At 45.6% G+C, this 17,910-nt stretch overlaps 1 protein-coding gene across 4 annotated transcripts in view; it reads left to right on the forward strand.

Moving 5' to 3' along the window:
* Nucleotides 1-17,910, forward strand: part of MCF2 (MCF.2 cell line derived transforming sequence) — a 95,860-nt gene that overhangs the window by 16,778 nt on the left and 61,172 nt on the right. For 2 of the 4 annotated variants that reach the window (XM_074962683.1, XM_074962685.1), the window contains exons 2-4: nucleotides 6,434-6,502; nucleotides 8,856-8,970; nucleotides 10,891-10,981. In XM_074962683.1, the coding sequence (XP_074818784.1) occupies nucleotides 6,434-6,502; nucleotides 8,856-8,970; nucleotides 10,891-10,981 (275 nt within the window). Of the gene's footprint in view, nucleotides 1-6,433; nucleotides 6,503-8,177; nucleotides 8,277-8,855; nucleotides 8,971-10,890; nucleotides 10,982-14,118; nucleotides 14,218-17,910 lie in introns of those variants that run through there. The other 2 variants (XM_074962684.1, XM_074962686.1) reach the window with 2 other exon arrangements.

Consider the following 17,910-nt stretch of genomic DNA (forward strand, 5'->3'; position numbering starts at 1 on the left):
GAACAAAGGATAAAGGCTTGTGGGTAGTGAAGTTAATTTGAGATTGAAGGATGAGGTTCTGCAGGGGTTGGACAATGGCCAAACTGACCACAATGATACCAACGAGGCTTTGGGGGAAAATATCTGAGCGTATTACAGCTTGGCCACAGGCAGCTTGTGCACTAATGAAAGAAGGGAAATTTCATGGCAAGGCAATGTGGTAGTGATCCAGTGATGTGCTGGAGGCAACGAAAGAGGAGGAGGAAAGGTTTAAGTGGTGGCAGAAAATAAGAATGGAGTGCAAGCTGGTAAAGAAAATGGCCAAAAGAGCAGTGGCAGAAAGTAAGGGTCAGGCACTGAAAGCCTTATGTGCAAGACCACTTAAGAAGGAGGGGGAGAAAGGAGTATATAGATTAGCTAAGATTAGGCAAAGAAGCATAGAGGAAGCTGTGAAGCTTATGACAGAGTGCCTGGAGAATTGTTCTGGTGATGCTTGGGGTCGTGCCGTTTGCTGGAGACATATGTTGAGACTATCATGGACGTGTACCAGGGTATCACAATGGTAGTGAGAAGCAGCTGCGGCTGCAGGGAGTCATTCACTGCAAGGGTAGCTCTACATAGAGGATCGGCCTTCAGGCTATTCCTATTGGTGATTGGAAAGGACATATTGGTGCAGGAGATTAGGACATCAGCTCAGTAGAGCACGCTTTGCTCCAAGGACATTATGTTGTGCTGTGAAGAGAAATATGGACTGGAAAAGGACCTAGAACTATGGAAGGCTGCATTAGAGGGAAATGGCTTACGAATCAGCTGACAAAAGGCTGAATACATGCAATGCTTCATTGAGAGGGAGAAGGAGAAGTCAGTAAAACAGGCTGGCATAGAGTTAAAGTCTATGCAACAATTTAAATATCTTGGTTCAGGGTTGAGGCATGATGGGAATGTGGATGCGGACGTTAGGAGCCACATGAAGAGCACTTGGTGTAAATGGAGGGAGTTGATGGGAATTCTCTGCGGTAAGAATATGCCAAGTAAACTAAAGAGCAAAGTATATAAGATCATGATTAGGCCAGCCATAATGTATGGGTCAGAATGATCGCCAATGAGGAAGAGAGAATAACAGCTACTTCAGACAGCCAAACTGAGAATGCTAACGTGGACACTGAGTAAGACGAGAGCTACCCAGTGAAACGGTACAAGCCATGATGCAGCTATCCCCCATCACAGAAAAGCTGAGGGCATATCAACTGACATGGCCGGGTCATGTGAGATGACAAGATGTGGGGTGTGTTGGCCAGAGAGTACAAGAGCTAGTAGTCAAGGGACAAAGATCACAAAGAAGACCTAGAAAATGGTGGTTTGAGATGGTGAAGGAGGACGTGAAGAAGGTTGGCCTCAGGTTGGATGACACAGTTGGCAAGAACACTTGGAGATGAAGAACAAGAGCTGCTGACCTTGATTGATGGGACAAAGTGAAGGCAAAGGAGAAGAAAGACAATCTGGTACCACTGTCATTAAGTACATCAGGGTAGATGAGAGGACTAGCTGAGTTGAGCTAAATGAAGTTGATTAACGACTTCTGGGGAAATTCTGCGCCATTGCGGTGCAACAGAAAAATGCCCATTCCCACAGATGCCCTTTGCTACCTTGCAAAAAATGGTTTCTGTTGGGGTGGGGAAGCAAAGAGAAGCTACACCAGTGTTCATTCACCCCTCCCCGGAAACTCAGATGCTTCTGTTCAGGCAGTCGGGGGAGAAGTAAATCACTTGGGGGGGAAGGGGAACTGGGGCTTCCCTGGCCAGCCAGGGACATTAGTCTTGGCTGGGTGGGGGGATGGGGGAAGAGGAGGAGGAGGATGGAGACGGAGTTCCCCCTCCCCCTTCCCTTCCTGCACAGAGCAGCCGGGGTGGGTCAGATCAATCCCCAGAAAGTTCCTCTGGCTGCAGGAAGCTCTGCACTGCAGGAGGGGCTTGGGAGGGAGAGTTCTGAGGGGGGTGTGTGTGTCAAGCTCAGCGGGGGGTTGGGTGTAGGGGGGTCTGGATGCAAGGGGGTAGGGCAGACAAGGGGAGCAGCTCCCTGTACAGTAACCCTTCCCTCATCAACACACCAGGGAACCCTCCCATTGAGCCCCCCACTGAGCCTCCCAAACCCCCACCCTGCTAAGCCTCACCCCATGTATCAGGACCCCCCCACCTCACTGAGCCCTAACTATCTTCACCTGGGTTCCCCTGCACCCAGAACCCTACACCGAGCCCCTGTGCACCTAGGACACCCCCCCCCCCCGCCCCCCAACCGCACCTAGCTCTCCATCGAGTTGCCCGCACCCAGATTGCACCACACAGAGCCCTGGTACTCTTGAGGGAATTCTGCACAAAAAATTAAAAATTTTAAACTTTTGCATATTTTATTTACCAAAATAACGCAGAAACACAATAACAATATAATCACACCATGTTCAGTTATTTTGGTAAGTTATTTCAAAATACTTGTTAGCAAATAATTGAACATGGTATGATTATATTGTGTTATTTTGACAAAATATGCAGAATTTAAAAATATTGTGTGCAGAATTCCCTCAGGAGTAAAATTAACTCTGTAGAGTAAGCAACAGTAATAGGGCTAAATCTTGGTCTCATTGAAATAAGTAGTTTTACGGCTGACATCACTGGGCCCAGGCTTGACCTGTAAAGAGCAAACAGAACAGTTTAAGTGAATGGGAGTGAAAATAGCAAGGTATGCAACTGAATGCCGGGGAAACACTCAAATAAAACAACATAAGCGATGTTTGATGCCAGTAAAGGGATTCGAGTAAGAAATGATCCCAGTGAGCCAAGGAGGTAGTGGAATGTAACCCAGTGTCAGGACTTCAGACAGCCAAGAGAATAATCCCTGAAATCAGAGTTTTATCAAAGAAACATAGAGTTAAGCTTAACTGTCAAAAAGCACAGACTTAATGGCATATAGGTGTGTTTAAAATGATCATATTTACACTATCAAGGACATACATTATATAGTAATATTTGTTTCCAGCACCTTCAATCAGTGTAAATTGAGTGGTTTTTTTTATTTTTAAGCTATCACTCCATTTACACATTGTGGTATAATATTCTAATGGACACAAATCCTTGTTCATTCTCTCTCTCTCTCTGTGTCATAAAATTCTGCTGAGATGCAGGAGGCCGGGGTCATGGTACACTACAGATGGCTGACAGCCTCTTTTTCCCTATTTATTTAATTTTAGAAATCTAATCATGATGCATCAGAACCTTTCTAATCTTTCTAATGTGTTTTGTGCAAACAGCTTGGCTGACTGCAGAGTTTTATTTGCTTTGGGAGTGCATTAATTTTTCCAGAATTAAGAAACATGACATGATAAAATGCCCTGTATATTTCACAAGATACCATTCTCTGACACTGCTGCTGCCAACAGAAACATGCAGCTTGCTGTGCTGGGAAGTACCAAGGGATTCTTCAGAGGAGGGAACTATAGAATCATAAAAAGAAAAGGAGTACTTGTGGCACCTTAGAGACTAACCAATTTATTTGAGCATAAGCTTTCGTAAGCGAAAGCTTATGCTCAAATAAATTGGTTAGTCTCTAAGGTGCCACAAGTACTCCTTTTCTTTTTGCGAATACAGACTAACACGGCTGTTACTCTGAAATCTATAGAATCATAGAATATCAGGGTTGGAAGGGACCTCAGGAGGTCATCTAGTCCAACCCCCTGCTCAAAGCAGGACCAATCCCCAACTAAATCATCCCAGCCAGGGCTTTGTCAAGCCTGACCTTAAAAACTTCTAAGGAAGGAGATTCCACCACCTCCCTAGGTAACGCATTCCAGTGTTTCACCACCCTCCTAGTGAAAAAGTATCCAACCTAAACCTCCCCCACTGCAACTTGAGACCATTAGTCCTTGTTCTGTCATCTGCTACCACTGGGAACAGTCTGATCCATCCTCTTTGGAACCCCCTTTCAGGTAGTTGAAAGCAGCTATCAAATCCCCCCCTCATTCTTCTCTTCCACAGACTAAACAATCCCAATTCCCTCAGCCTCTCCTCATAAGTCATGTGTTCCAGTCCCCTAATCATTTTTGTTGCCCTCCGCTGGACTCTTTCCAATTTTTCCACATCCTTCTTGTAGTGTGGGGCCCAAAACTGGACACAGTACTCCAGATGAGGCCTCGCCAGTGTCGAATAGAGGGGAACGATCACATCCCTCGATCTGCTGGCAATGCCCCTACTTATACATCCCAAAATGCCGTTGGCCTTCTTGGCAACAAGGGCACACTGTTGACTCATATCCAGCTTCTCGTCCGCTGTAACCCCTAGGTCCTTTTCTGCAGAACTGCTGCCTAACCATTCAGTCCTGAGTCTGTAGCGATGCATGGGATTCTTCCGTCCTAAGCGCAGGACTCTGCACTTGTCCTTGTTGAACCTCATCAGATTTCTTTTGGCCCAATCCTCCAATTTGTCTAGGTCCCTCTGTATCCTATCCCTACCCTCCAGCATATCTACCTCTCCTCCCAGTTTAGTGTCATCTGCAAACTTGCTGAAGGTGCAATCCACACCATCCTCCAGATCATTAAGGAAGATATTGAACAAAACCGGTCCCGACCCTTGGGGCACTCCACTTGATACCGGCTGCCAACTAGACATGGAGCCACTGATCACTACCCGTTGAGCCTGACAATCTAGCCAGCTTTCTATCCACCTTATCATCCATTCATCCAGCCCATACTTCTTTAACTTGCTGGCAAGAATACTGTGGGAGACTGTGTCAAAAGCTTTGCTAAAGTCAAGGAATAACACATCCACTGCTTTCCCTTCATCCACAGAACCAGTTATCTCGTCATAGAAGGCAATTAGATTAGTCAGGCATGACTTGCCCTTGGTGAATCCATGCTGACTGTTCCTGATCACTTTCCTCTCCTCTAAGTGCTTCAGAATTGATTCCTCGAGGACCTGCTCCATGATTTTTCCAGGGACTGAGGCTGACTGGCCTGTAGTTCCCAGGATCCTCCTTCTTCCCTTTTTTAAAGATGGGCACTACATTAGCCTTTTTCCAGTCGTCCGGGACCTCCCCCAATCGCCATGAGTTTTCAAAGATAATGGCCAATGGCTCCGCAATCACATCCACCAACTCCTTTAGCACTCTCGGATGCAACACATCCGGCCCCATGGACTTGTGCTCGTCCAGCTTTTCTAAATAGTCCTGAACCACTTTTCTCCACAGAGGGCTGGTCACCTCCTCCCCATGCTGTTCTACCCAGTGCAGCAGTCTGGGAGCTGACCTTGTTCGTGAAGACAGAGGCAAAAAAAGCACTGAGTACATTAACTTTTTCCACATCCTCTATCACTAGGTTGCCTCCCTCATTCAGTAAGGGGCCCACACTTTCCTTGACTTTCTTCTTGTTGCTAACATACCTGAAGAACCCTTCTTGTGATGCTGAACATCTCTTGCTAGCTGCAACTCCAGGTATGATTTGGTCTTCCTGATTTCACTCCTGCAAGCCCGAGCAATATTTTTTTACTCTTCCCTGGTCATTTGTCCAATCTTCCACTTCTTGTAAGCTTCTTTTTTGTGTTTAAGATCAGCAAGGATTTCACTGTTAAGCCAAGCTAGTCGCCTGCCATATTTACTATTCTTTCTACACATCGGGATTGTTTGTCCCTGTAACCTCAATAAGGATTCTTTAAAATACAGCCAGCTCTCCTGGACTCCTTTCCCCCTCATGTTATTCTCCCAGGGGATCCTGCCCATCAGTTCCCTGAGGTTGTCAAAGTCTGCTTTTCTGAAGTCCAGGGTCCGTATTCTGCTGCTTTCCTTTATTCCTTGTGTCAGGATCCTGAACTCCACCATCTCATGGTCACTGCCTCCCAGGTTCCCATCTACTTTTGCTTCCCCTACTAATTCTTCCCGGTTTGTGAGCAACAAGTCAAGAAGAGTTTTGCCCCTACTTGGTTCCTCCAGCACTTGCACCAGGAAATTGTCCCCTACCTATTCCAAAAACTTCCTGGATTGTCTGTGCACCACTGTATTGCTCTCCCAGCAGATATCAGGGGGATTGAAGTCTCCCATAAGAACCAGGGCCTGCGAACTAGTAACTTCCATTAGTTGCCGGAAGAAAGCCTCGTCCACCTCATCCCCCTATAACTGTAGCTTACTTAAAAAACAAACCAAAAAACGTTCCGAGTATCCCCTACATCCTGTTGAATACAGGCATGTATTCTTAACATGTCAAGATAACCCTGACATGTTATCTTTAACATAATTAATACACCTGATAGTTACTGCTGTATTGTGGCATTTGATCTGCTTGATGAGTTAAGAAATGTATATACCTAGGTATACAGTGTTCTTAGGTGTGACCTTTTAAATATTTAGTTTAGTGGAGTAGTGATAAGCCTCCACTAATGGATGCATTTAGCTGTTTTGTTTTTGCTGTGTTTGCTAGAAACCACAATTCCCCTTTGTGCAAAGGACATCAGTGACGATTTGAGGAAGAAGTTTGCTTTTCTTTCTGGTGAGTATGGTAAATGTTCCCCATGTTCTCTGTGTAAAGTAATTTAATTTGCTGCATGAACCTATGCACTGTTTGGCAAAATGATACTATACACAGGCGATTATTCATCAAGTCGTCTCTGGTGCCACTAGAAGTGTTGTTAATAAAACATTGTGGCAGTTTGAAAGACCAGTTTAGGTTTCTTTCTCAAGCCATGCTACAAAATATTCCACTCTTCATACATTTAGAGTATTCACAAGTATGGTGCTTTGAAATAGAATATGTTTCTATAGGCTTGTGGCCAGTTTACAAGTATTAACCCTTTTTTTCCTGACTTCTTTGCCATCACATCCTAAGTATGCTGATACAGAGATTAAGTGATACAGCTGGTTACCCCTCCCACACCCCAACATCTAATAGTTTTGATAGTTCTAACTCTTTTATGTGGGAAACGTGCCTTTGAAACCCAAGCTAGAATTTGGCCCATAATACTGAAACGTTTTAGGGGCCAATTCCCAGGTCCTTTCTTAGTTTTTCGTCTGATCCTTCATGAGGAAAGTTCCTGCCTGAAGATAGGTTCTATTGAAAATAGCACCCCTTATGTCCCATTTTCAAAAGTGATTTTATGGTATGTCCACACTGGAATAAAAGACATGGGGCTGGCCTGGGTCAGCTTACTTGGGCGTATGGGGCTCGGGCTGCAGGCCTAAAAGTTGCTGTTCAGACTCTGGCTTGAACCTGAGATCTGGGATCCTCCTCCCTCGTGAGGTCCCCAAGCTTGGGCTCCAGTCTTGGCCCGACTGTCTACACAGCAATTTTACAGCCCCACAGCCCAGGTCCTGCGAGCCCAAGTCAGCTGACCCAGGCCATCCACAGGTGTTTAACTGCTGTGTAAATGTACCCTTAGAAACCGAAGGGTAAAATTTTCAGAAGTGCCTAAAGGCCAGATTGTTTAAGGTAATTAGGTGTCTACTGGGATTTTCAAAAGCACCTCCGCACCTATCTGCATTGTTAGGCATATAGATACCTTTAAAAATCAGATCCTAAGTGTCTTAGGAGCCCAAATCTCGTTGACGCTCAGTGAGACTTAGGCTCCCAAGTGTCACGTCTGAAAATGGGATTTAGGGGCATTTGAAAATCGTACCCAAGAATTTATTAGACAATGATGATCTTCCTGCAGAATTTTTGAAAATTCTATCCCTATGTAGGCTGGTCATCTTTCTCCCCAGTCCAATAAGGATGGACCCCATACCCTGATCGGGCCCTTTTCCTCAGGGCTTCGTTTACTGGGGGCACCGACAATCTTTCACAAAAACCCAAGAATAAACAGTTCAACATAGATCCAACAGTTAGTTCTCTTGACCTAGGCCATTCTTGCCAGAACCTCCCTGCTTCTGGCAGGTCTTCCTCAGTCCTCCTATGAGCCATCTGCCTCGGAGTCATCCTGCCCCATGGCCTATACAGGAACCAGCCTGCTTCCTGTAGCTCTCCACCTTGACGGAGCTCTTCATAGGAATCGCCTAACCCGGTGGGTCTGATCATCCTCTCTACCTGGCCCAAACACTTTGGTCTTAAAGAACAATGCTGACTGGCCTCTGGTCTTCACAGGGGCAGACCACCTAGTACACCCTGCTATATAGAATTCCATTGGATTGTTCCTAAACCCCATGGAAAGTGTATGATTTTTCTCTTCAGTTTCAGGATCATGAAAACATGGAGCTTTTGGATTGGGTCATTTGGATTTCTCTCCAGCACTTCCATGTTGCAGTACCGAACTGTTTGTTCTCATCAGCAGGTGCCAGTAACACCCTGTTGGTATTGCAATGAGGATATACTTTTATGAAAAAATCCTGCCCTGGGTTGCATAGGTGCAATGATGGAATAGGAGGAGAAAAGATGCCAGGATTGTCTCTCTTCCCCATCCCTTCGGTGCACCCTCAAAGCAACTGGGCAGGAATCCAACAAGGCAGGCTCATGGCATGAGGGCACAGTGAGTCCCCGGCAACCATGAATGATGCCGATGGTTGGCAGCAGAGGCTACGATGAGCAACTATGAATGCTGCAGTGTTTCCCTAGATCCTCCATGCCCCAAATCACCCTGTCTGGTATTGGTAGGATGTGTCTGAGATCCTTAGCATAGGCAGAACCTGCTTTACTTCCTGACCTCGCCCCCCGCACCCACACCCTCTCCAATATACAAAGCTCAAAAGGGATAGGGTAGAATTTTGCCTTTAGTCTGTAGATGTTAAAGATGTGAGTGCTACTTATGACTACTATTGGACTAGCTGCATGTTTTATTTTAAATTGGGGCTTTTTCGGCTTGGCATGGTTTCTGGACAAACTGTACAGACAAGCACTATTCTGTTACTTGTAGGTGGCCGAGGGAAAGACAACGGTTGGATCATCACGTTTCCTGAAAACTCCCATTTCAATGAAGCATCGGAGGAGGTTCTAACGAAAGTCTTAACATACTTAACTTCAGTCCCAAGGTACGGTGCTGCCTTCCCACTTTCGTGCTTCGTTGGCAGAGGCTCCCATCTGATCTGGTGTCGGACATGTGAGCTGCAGTACAATTGCCTCATTGTGAATGAAGCTAGCTAGAAAAGGAAGAAATTACCTGCAAAGCCTCATGATGTTGAGCCAGAGTGTTACACTGGTATTTCTTATACCAATAACTACATAATAAAAAGTAGATTTTTGTCCCTATTGGTTGCTGGTTTCATAAACCTACCTGATGACGACAATAATTAATGGAATCACTTGGCTTAATCTTAGATGGGTGTCAGCACTCAAAAATGATAAGTCATTTGGGATATATTTTGCACATGCAAGTGGAGAGTATGTTAATTTGGAAAAAGAGAGAGACACCTTGAGAAGTAAAATAACTAAAAGAACAAAGCCATTTGCTTTAATACCTTCCCAGATCATTATACTTGCTCTCCTGGTGCTGTACTGTATTTTCCAGTACCGTTTTTCTCTAGCAACATTTACTCGCTGACAGTCTACCAGTCCCACAAGGAAGTTACACTAGGATTAATGGATCTGAACAATTTCTTGTTCCTGAGGCTGGTGGATTGAAGTTACCTGAAATGCTTAATCTCTTTTTCACTCAATATCACCTATTTTGGCAAATTGCTTGCTACAGAGGGAGCAGGGTGAAGAAGACATCTAGGTGGCCATCAACCACTGTCCTGGAAAAGTGCCGTGAGTTTTCTCACAAACTCAAGGACAAAGAGTCGCTGGGTTCTCGTGCCCTAGTTAATTCTTGAGTGACTTGCATTCTACATCTACCCTCCTCATAGTTGTGCTGATAACAGAGCAAAACTCCCAGGGCAGCTAGGTTGTACACAGTGTGGTTATAGTTATGTTGGTCCCAGGATATTAGGTGGCAGTCCCAGCTAGCCACCAGTTCCTCCAACAGAGGGCTTGTGTCAGCATAGCCTTCCCAGTAGAGCTGGACATGTGCAAACAGACCTTGCAGTCTCTGGTTGTGAACCAGCCTCTGCAAGGTCATTGGAGCTTGGAGGCTCCATTTCCATCTCTAGTCATTTCTCTTCTGCTATTTCCCTTACTTGCCGCTTCTTCCTGCTTTGCTCCCCCACCCGACTCCTCTCCTTTCCTTCATATCCTTTCACCTCCCATTCCCCTTTTCTGTGTTTCTTTCTCTCACTCTCACTCTCCAAACTTTGCTCAGATTTTTCTGTCTTCACTTCACACACTGCCAGGCAGCTTCACATCAGGTGGTGGTTAAAACTTGGCATTCATGGAAACCAGGTCATAGCAAGATGGTTTTTTCTGGGTCTGTTGACAGTAGTGGTAATGCTTCTCTGGTCAGCAGGGGGTGTGGCGTGTGACTATATGAGACCACTGCTCAACCTTGTTGATTGCAAAACGGACATACACTTAAAGAGTAGTAACCGGATTCCTAGATATGGTTGTACTTGTATCGTGGACAGGGGCTCATCTGAACATTTATGTTATCCCCCAGTGTGTAGAACTAGAATGCTGCTCAGTTATCTATTAGGGTTGGGATTTTCAAAGGAATTTAAGGGAGTTCTTAGGCTCCTTTGCAAATTCCAGCTCCAAAGTAATGTGGATTTGCAAGGAACTTTCCAAACTGCACACACAGCCCACTCAAGTGCAAATAAAATTCCTATCGAACAGGAGCAACTTTGCATGTTTCTAATGTCAAGCTTGCTGTCAAATAACAGTGAGGTAAGTTTGTTGAGTTTATTTCTGGAACCAACTGTAGAAAATAGTTTCAAATGGACTTTTAATGTTTATGAAAGGTGTGAGAGGTATTGTGTTCTGCGTATTTATGATAACTTTGTGTGTGTGTTTTTTACTGGGACTTAAATGGATTGCTCTCAAAATGTTACCTAGCTACTTGGTATTTTCTTGTCTTGTAGTCAACATGAAACCGACACAAAATTTATGCTAATCCTGGATAGAAGATTGGATACATGGACGTCTGTCAAAATGACTCTCCAAAGGATAGCAGTAAGCCCTTTTTATTGTTAAATGTTTTGTTAAGCTATTGAGTCTTCATGTACATTGTTTCAGATTTTGAAAACATCAGTAGACCAGACCTGTTGAACTAGTCTTTCTTTCAAGGCATTTCTATGACCCTTTTCACCATAGTAAAAGCAGGTATTATGATGTGCCTAATTTGTATGCATATTTTAGCTGTTTGGACATCCAACTGATCATTTGCCTGTGCTCATGCAAATTAGTCACACAGCTGTGTACACATTTTTGTGCCCTGCTCTGGGCATTTGATGTTTAGACAATCCATCTCAGCATATATGCTATGTGTAGATTCTGATTTTTAGCAGCAGATGATTATTTTACCCTTAATTGGGCAATGTTTTATTTACTGCAAAATAGCCTTCAAAATAGTTCCCCGCCCTAATTTTTATAGGTAAAAACTCAGGGAAAAACTACTTTGAAGGTTATATGTGTGTGCCCGTGTATATAATGGGGTAACTGTAGACTGTATCCAAAATGATACAGGGATTGGGATCCAGACCTCAGAGCAGATGCATCTCATAGTCTTGCATGGATCAGCCTCAGAAACAATTACTGAGCCTGTCCAGTAACTGCCACACTCTGTTCTGGATGTTTCTCGGTTCTTCTAGCTGACTTGCTCTGCCCTGCTCTCTGTGAGTGTGTGGAGATGTAATATCCAGCTAAGATCCATGTCTCCTTCCCACTGCTTCTCTCCTTCTCCTCTGGAGAAACAAACTAAAATGCTGCCATATAAAGCACGTGTGTACAGATATATGTATATAAAATGTGTCTCTCTCTTAATTAACTAGAGCAGATGTACCATCAGATGCTGAATAAATCTCACAAGTAACACTCCCCTCCCCAGTCAACAGTATGTGATCTTTTGCAAAAATTAATATGTAGTCTAAAAGTGCTACACTGGTGTACATAAAAATTCAATTTTATAATGAATGGAGGCTGTACTAAAAAGCTGGCAGTGAAAGGCCAGATCTAAACTGACCTTGCTACAGTGGAAGGTGAAAAGAAATGTTCTGAAAAGGTCACAATCATCACCGTCGCCTCCTCCAGTAACACAGGGCAAGTCTACACTACTTCTCTTCATCGGCGTAGCTGCGCCGTTTCTGGTGGGGATGCACTATGTCCATGGGAGAGCACTCTCCTGTTGGCATAATTGCTCCACCTTGGTGAGAAGCGGAAGCTCAGTCAGCGGGAGAGTGTCTCTGGCCAACATAGCACAGGTGTGGACAGCGCAAAACATGCATTTCTGGATGGGGGGGGGGCTTTTTCACACCCCTGAGCGACCATAAGTTATATCAACTTAGGTTGTGGTGTACACCTGCCCACAAAGAGGCACTTCAGATGAAGAGTTGGATATGCAAACTCAGCAGATAGAGAATGAGGCAAAGAGTTTATTGAGAAAAGCGTATAAGTTAGACCACTTTGTACCGAAATCTCGTTGGGCTAGCTGATGCCCCATCAGGTCATATCTTAAGCGTTAACGAGTGTTTGACTGTTGCTGAACATGGCATTAAGGACATTTTTGCTGATAGGCATCTAGTGGCAGTAATGGTATTTTTGGATAGTTAAAATAAATCATGACTGTCAGAGCCTGGGCCTATTGCCTTTACACGGGCAACACTTGCATTGATCCCAGCGGGGGCTTTTTCTGGTTTAGGACTGGCCCTTGAATGCTGTTTTCCATTTAAATAGCTTGAAACCAATTTTTTAGAATGAGAGCTCTACTTGCCTGTCCTGATTTAGCTTTCACAAAAGTGCCTGCCCTTTACATTTCATTTTAAATGGTACATGAGCATGTGATCTCACAAGATATGCTCTGTGCATTTCCTTCTGCATCCTGTATATCTGAGCACTTAAGGCAGTGCTGTGTGCAAACAATACAGAGACACCCAATGCAACTAAGAATGAAAGACATAAAAATCTGTGTACATCAAGTTGTAAGACTTTGGAGTTCTGCCTGTGAAAAGACAGGAGTAGGATCAGCCCTTAAGATGCCTCTCTCAGGCCCATGTAACTGGGAAAACAAACTAACTAGTTTTAAGATGGAGCTTGATAAGTTTCAGAGTAACAGCCGTGTTAGTCTGTATTCGCAAAAAGAAAAGGAGTACTTGTGGCACCTTAGCGACTAACCAATTTATTTGAGCATAAGCTTTCGTGAGCTACAGCTCACTTCATCGGATGCATCATGAAGTGAGCTGTAGCTCACGAAAGCTTATGCTCAAATAAATTGGTTAGTCTGTAAGATGCCACAAGTCCTCCTTTTTTCTTTTATCTTTTATTGGACTAACTTCTGTTGGCGGGAGAGGCAAGCTTTTGAGTTTACACAGAGTTTTTTCTTCAGGTAGGTGTCTAACTACCTATTTGCAGACATGTATGCAGCGCTGTTGTAGCCATGTTGGTCCCAAGGTATTAGAGAGACAAGGAGGGTGAGGTGATAATCTTTTCTTGGACCAGTTTCTGTTGGTGAGAGAGACAAGCTTCCCAGCTTATTCAGCAGAGCTCTGTGACCTTATGAAGAATTCTGTGTAAACTCCAAAGCTTGTGTCTCACCCACACGAGTTGGTCCAGTAAAAGAGATCACCTCCCCTCCCCCCCGCCTCTTGTCTCTCTGTTTGCAAATGTAAGTATCCGCCGGGTCACAGGATGCATGTGCAATGTATGTGCACGTTTGTACCATGCAGTGTAGAACCTCAGGCCCTCCCTGTGAATCCCAGGCGTTAGGATTTGACCGGCTTCGCTTTTCTACTGCATAATTGGGCATATCATTTAAAGACACGTATTTCAAGGCCCCCCTAATTCAAGACACGGGCGCTCTGCTTTCTGAAGGGCTCCCCAGAGAGCGCCCACAGGAACGAACGGCCCCCAACTCGAGGAAGATTTTGGCATTCCACCTTAAAAAGAAAAAACGGAGGGAGCAGGCGAGAGTCAATCGCCGTCCCCCCCGCCACCCCCAGCCTGGTGCATGCCTGGTCCGCTCCCGCAGCCGCGCCCCGGGAGAGCCCCCGGGCTCGAGCTGGGATGAGGCGCGCGGGGGCCGCGCTGGCAGCGGCGGCCGCGGCAGCTTTGCGGGGGGCCGGCTTGCGGGCGGGATTGCTCCGCCCCCGCTGAGCGGCGGCTCCCGCCCCGGCACGCCGCCCCGCCAGCCGGGGAAGGCGGCGATGGCCGAGGCGACCCCCGGCGGAGGCATGCGGCGGCTCCGGAGCAATGCGGTAAGGGCCCAGCCTGCCGGCTGCCCAGCCCGGGTTCGCGTGCAAGGCTGCGGCTGAACGGTGCCGGGACCAGGGCGACGCTGCCTTGGCATGCCCTGCATGCGGCCACCCGCCTGCTGCTTGCATCGCCCGCCCGAAAGCCGGGGGCGGGGGGAGATGCCAACCCTGTCCGCTGATGATTTCAGCCGAGCATCCCAGGGCGCACGGTGAGGCGCGTCTCCTTTCGAAGGAGGCGTTGGATCCCCCGGAGATCTCTCTGCAGCCTTGTCCTGCGTGCTGAGGTTGCGTTAAAACCAACAAAACACCTAGCCGAAGGTTTTGTCTGCTGCTTTCCCCAGAAACCCTCTGCATTCCTGGGGAAAGGCCGTACCGAGAATATGCTGCGGTTGTAACGGCAGCTGGGCAGATAGAGGCTGCTGGGGTGAACTCTGCCGCCGGCTCAGCGGGTAAAAGAAAGCTATCCGAGCATGGTGTAGCTTTGTTAGCTGCAGCAGAAGTAGAAGCTGCCCTACGACTGTCCCAGCGTTTTTGTGCCTGACTTTGCTCTCCAAGGAGAGAAGAAAGTCACTAACTTTGCAATCTGTGTATTGATCCGTTTCCTGTGTCCGGGATCAAACTTCCTGGTGGATTTTCCTTTCCTCTTGGTCTGTTCTTCTTTCCCTGGGTGCAGGGAAATCCCAGTGGAGGGTTGTCTATTCAGGGGGAGATTATGCTTTTAAATGTAATTCTGAGAAAAGATGGGAAATGCTTTTAGTGCAGAAAATTAAGTAAATAATGGCCATGTTCCTTCCAACCTATGTAAGTCCTAATGTAGTCACAAAACTGTGTGTATTGAAGACAGTAGGATGCTTCACTCACTAAAAGTGGATTGCCCTTTTGGGCTTAATTTTTTATGTCCTTCGAGCTTTAGGATCGTTTTTCAAAAAACCCAAATTATAGTGCTACTAAATTAGGAACACTGTTAAAATATTATCAGCAGGTTGATTCTTTTTCATTGCACAGATTACTTTAAATTCTTTTCTAATTCTCACGTTATAGAGAATGCTAGAAGCTGGAGAAGGGGAGTTGAGTATAAAGGGTTCATGGGTCTTTTTACCAGGTTTTATCAAGTGACAATGATTCTCTTTACTATAATGAATGGTAGGACTGGAAGTTCAGCTGGGTTAAGACGCTCCCTCTTTTGGCTTTGAGGAGCATAGGGTGTGAAAGTGCCCCACATGTTCTTTCTCTGTCCTATTGTCGCATGACACATTTTCTTGGCTTGGCTAATATTGGAGTTAAGCGCAAAGGTGCTGGCTAACCTCAGTTAAGGTATAGAGAAGTGCAATGAAGCCTTCATAAACGTTAACTTTGAATAATTATTAAACCAGCTGATTTTTTATTTTTATTTATTTTTATCTATCATCTTTCCCCTTAAGTTAATACTACACAGAGGACACCTTTCTGCTGGTAGCAGACTTAAAGCAAGGGATTTTTCCATACGTAGTCCATACTAGATATTGATCTGCAAAAGGTACATTTCTTCGTCAAGTACATATCACCTTTTTGCTTCTCGTTAAGTGGTGACCTTGATTGAACATTGATAAAATCACCTTTCATGCAGGAAAATCTTAAAATGCTTTCTAAACAGTAGGAATCATGTTTCCCATTCTGGAAATGCAGCTACCTCTGGGGTGAAACGTGACACATGTTTAAGAGCAAACAGATCCTCTTACATAAGTTTAGGATACAACATTTAAAAATACCATATCAGACTGGAATTTGCCTGTATCCCAGATGTGACAGACTGGGATAAATCTGTACCAGATTATGAACTCTATCTTGCATTATGTGTGAAAATGCTCGGAACTATGATTGCATAAGCCTGGACATGCCCAAAGGCAATCTACTGTACTTCATCCCAATGAATCGCAAGGTTGGGAAAGATGTTTGACACCATGTTGAAGGACTAACACCAAGGCTTATGTCTACACGAGCACTTTTGTTGGCAAAACTTTGCAAAAGTTTCACCAGCAAATGCACCGGTGTGGACAGCGCTATGTCAGCGGGGGATGCTTTCCTGCTGACATAGCTACTGCTGTTCATTAGGGGTGATTTAATTATGCCGGCAGGAGAGCAGCTACATGGGCAACCTTACAGTGGCACAGCTTTGCTGCTGTAAAGTCCGTAGTGTAGACGTGGCGTCAGAGCTGTCACAGAGAAATTTAGGGCCAGGGATGCTGATTGTGTCTCATTTACAGGCCTTGCCCTCGGTGGAACAATAGCTTTTCTACACAGCATCCTGTACAGGGCAAGGAGAGGGGAGGGAGAGTGTAATTGATGGATCTGTAGTTTCACTCTCTGAGCAAAAGGCTCAGAAACAGGGTTCCTATTAAAGAGAAGGATTTTCTTCTGCCCAAGGGGGCGAGGGGACTGATCATTGCCACACGTAAGAAAGAGTTGCAGGAGGAATTCTTCCCAGCCTGAAATGTTGACGAACCTCAGCCTCACAGGGAGGGTGCATTTCAGGACTTTTGTTTTCAAAGATCTGTAATGTCTTGTGCTTTAAGAGTAAACTCATCCTGGTTAAGCAATTTCTTTGTCAAGCCAGTGTTTCTTGCTATCCTGACATCTTGTCCCTGAAGGGTTTAAATTGAAGTCCAGAGAGTCTCTAGGTGGAGCCCTGGATGAGCACATGTAAGAGACTGGGGGCTTTTGATTTTGGGGTCTAGGGCAGCTGGGCAGCAGCACCCTATGTCCCAAGGAAGGGCATCAGACAAGAGGTCTGAGCCAAGGAGAGTGCCCTGTAGACCTACAACTTAGATTTTACCCAGATCCAGCTGGTCTGGGAGCACATGGGAGCCAGGAGTGGGTCCACTCTCAACAGATTGACTGCAGAGAGGCACTGGGCCAGAGTTTAACACAACAGCTGTATGAAAGCTTCCCAGTTTGTTCAAAGATCAAGCTATGAGGTCTGCCAGAACTACCGCATTTGGAAGTGGCTGTGGGCCGGGTCACGTGCTTGTTTATGTCAGTTTGGGCCATTGACTTGATTGGGAGGAATGTAAGCTGTGTCTGTCCATTCTCATCTTGCTGTGGCTCCTTGATGGAGCCCTGTGATCTCCTTGGTGGCTGCTGCTCCCCTGCCTGGTTTTCAGAGGAACATCTGCTGTTGAAATTACTATGCTGTGGGGTGAGACTAACAAACAAATAGTAAAATGGTTTTAAGGCTGAGAGTGGTAAACCTAGGGAATTGCATGTGATAGGAATGCAGCTCCAGGGCGGCATACATGCTCTGTCAGTAGTGTATAGGCAGACAGGCCTCATAGGGGGGACAACCAGTGCAGATTCTCCCTATGGATACCTGATTGCAAATGATTTCCTTGAGCCTCCTGAGTTCATGTGACAGGCCAATCTAATGACCAGGAGAGATGCCGTGTGACCATCCATGTGGCTTGCAACAAATGTCCAACCACCTCACAATCTATATATTGTCAGGGAGAACCAAACAGCACAAAATTCTTGAAACAAACCCCTGCATGTTAGCAGAGGAAGCTCTGACTTGAGAGAAGAAAAAATGGCAACAACCCCTCCCCCCATCCGTAATTTGGAGTATTGCAGACTTTCAAGTTGGAGATTTCCCGCTCTGCCAGTTAACACTACTCTTGGCAAAAGAAAGATGAGAATTTTTCTTTGATTCTGACCTTTTGAGGA

Source organism: Natator depressus, chromosome 9, assembly GCF_965152275.1.
Source record: "Natator depressus isolate rNatDep1 chromosome 9, rNatDep2.hap1, whole genome shotgun sequence".
Lineage (NCBI taxonomy): Eukaryota > Metazoa > Chordata > Testudines > Cheloniidae > Natator > Natator depressus.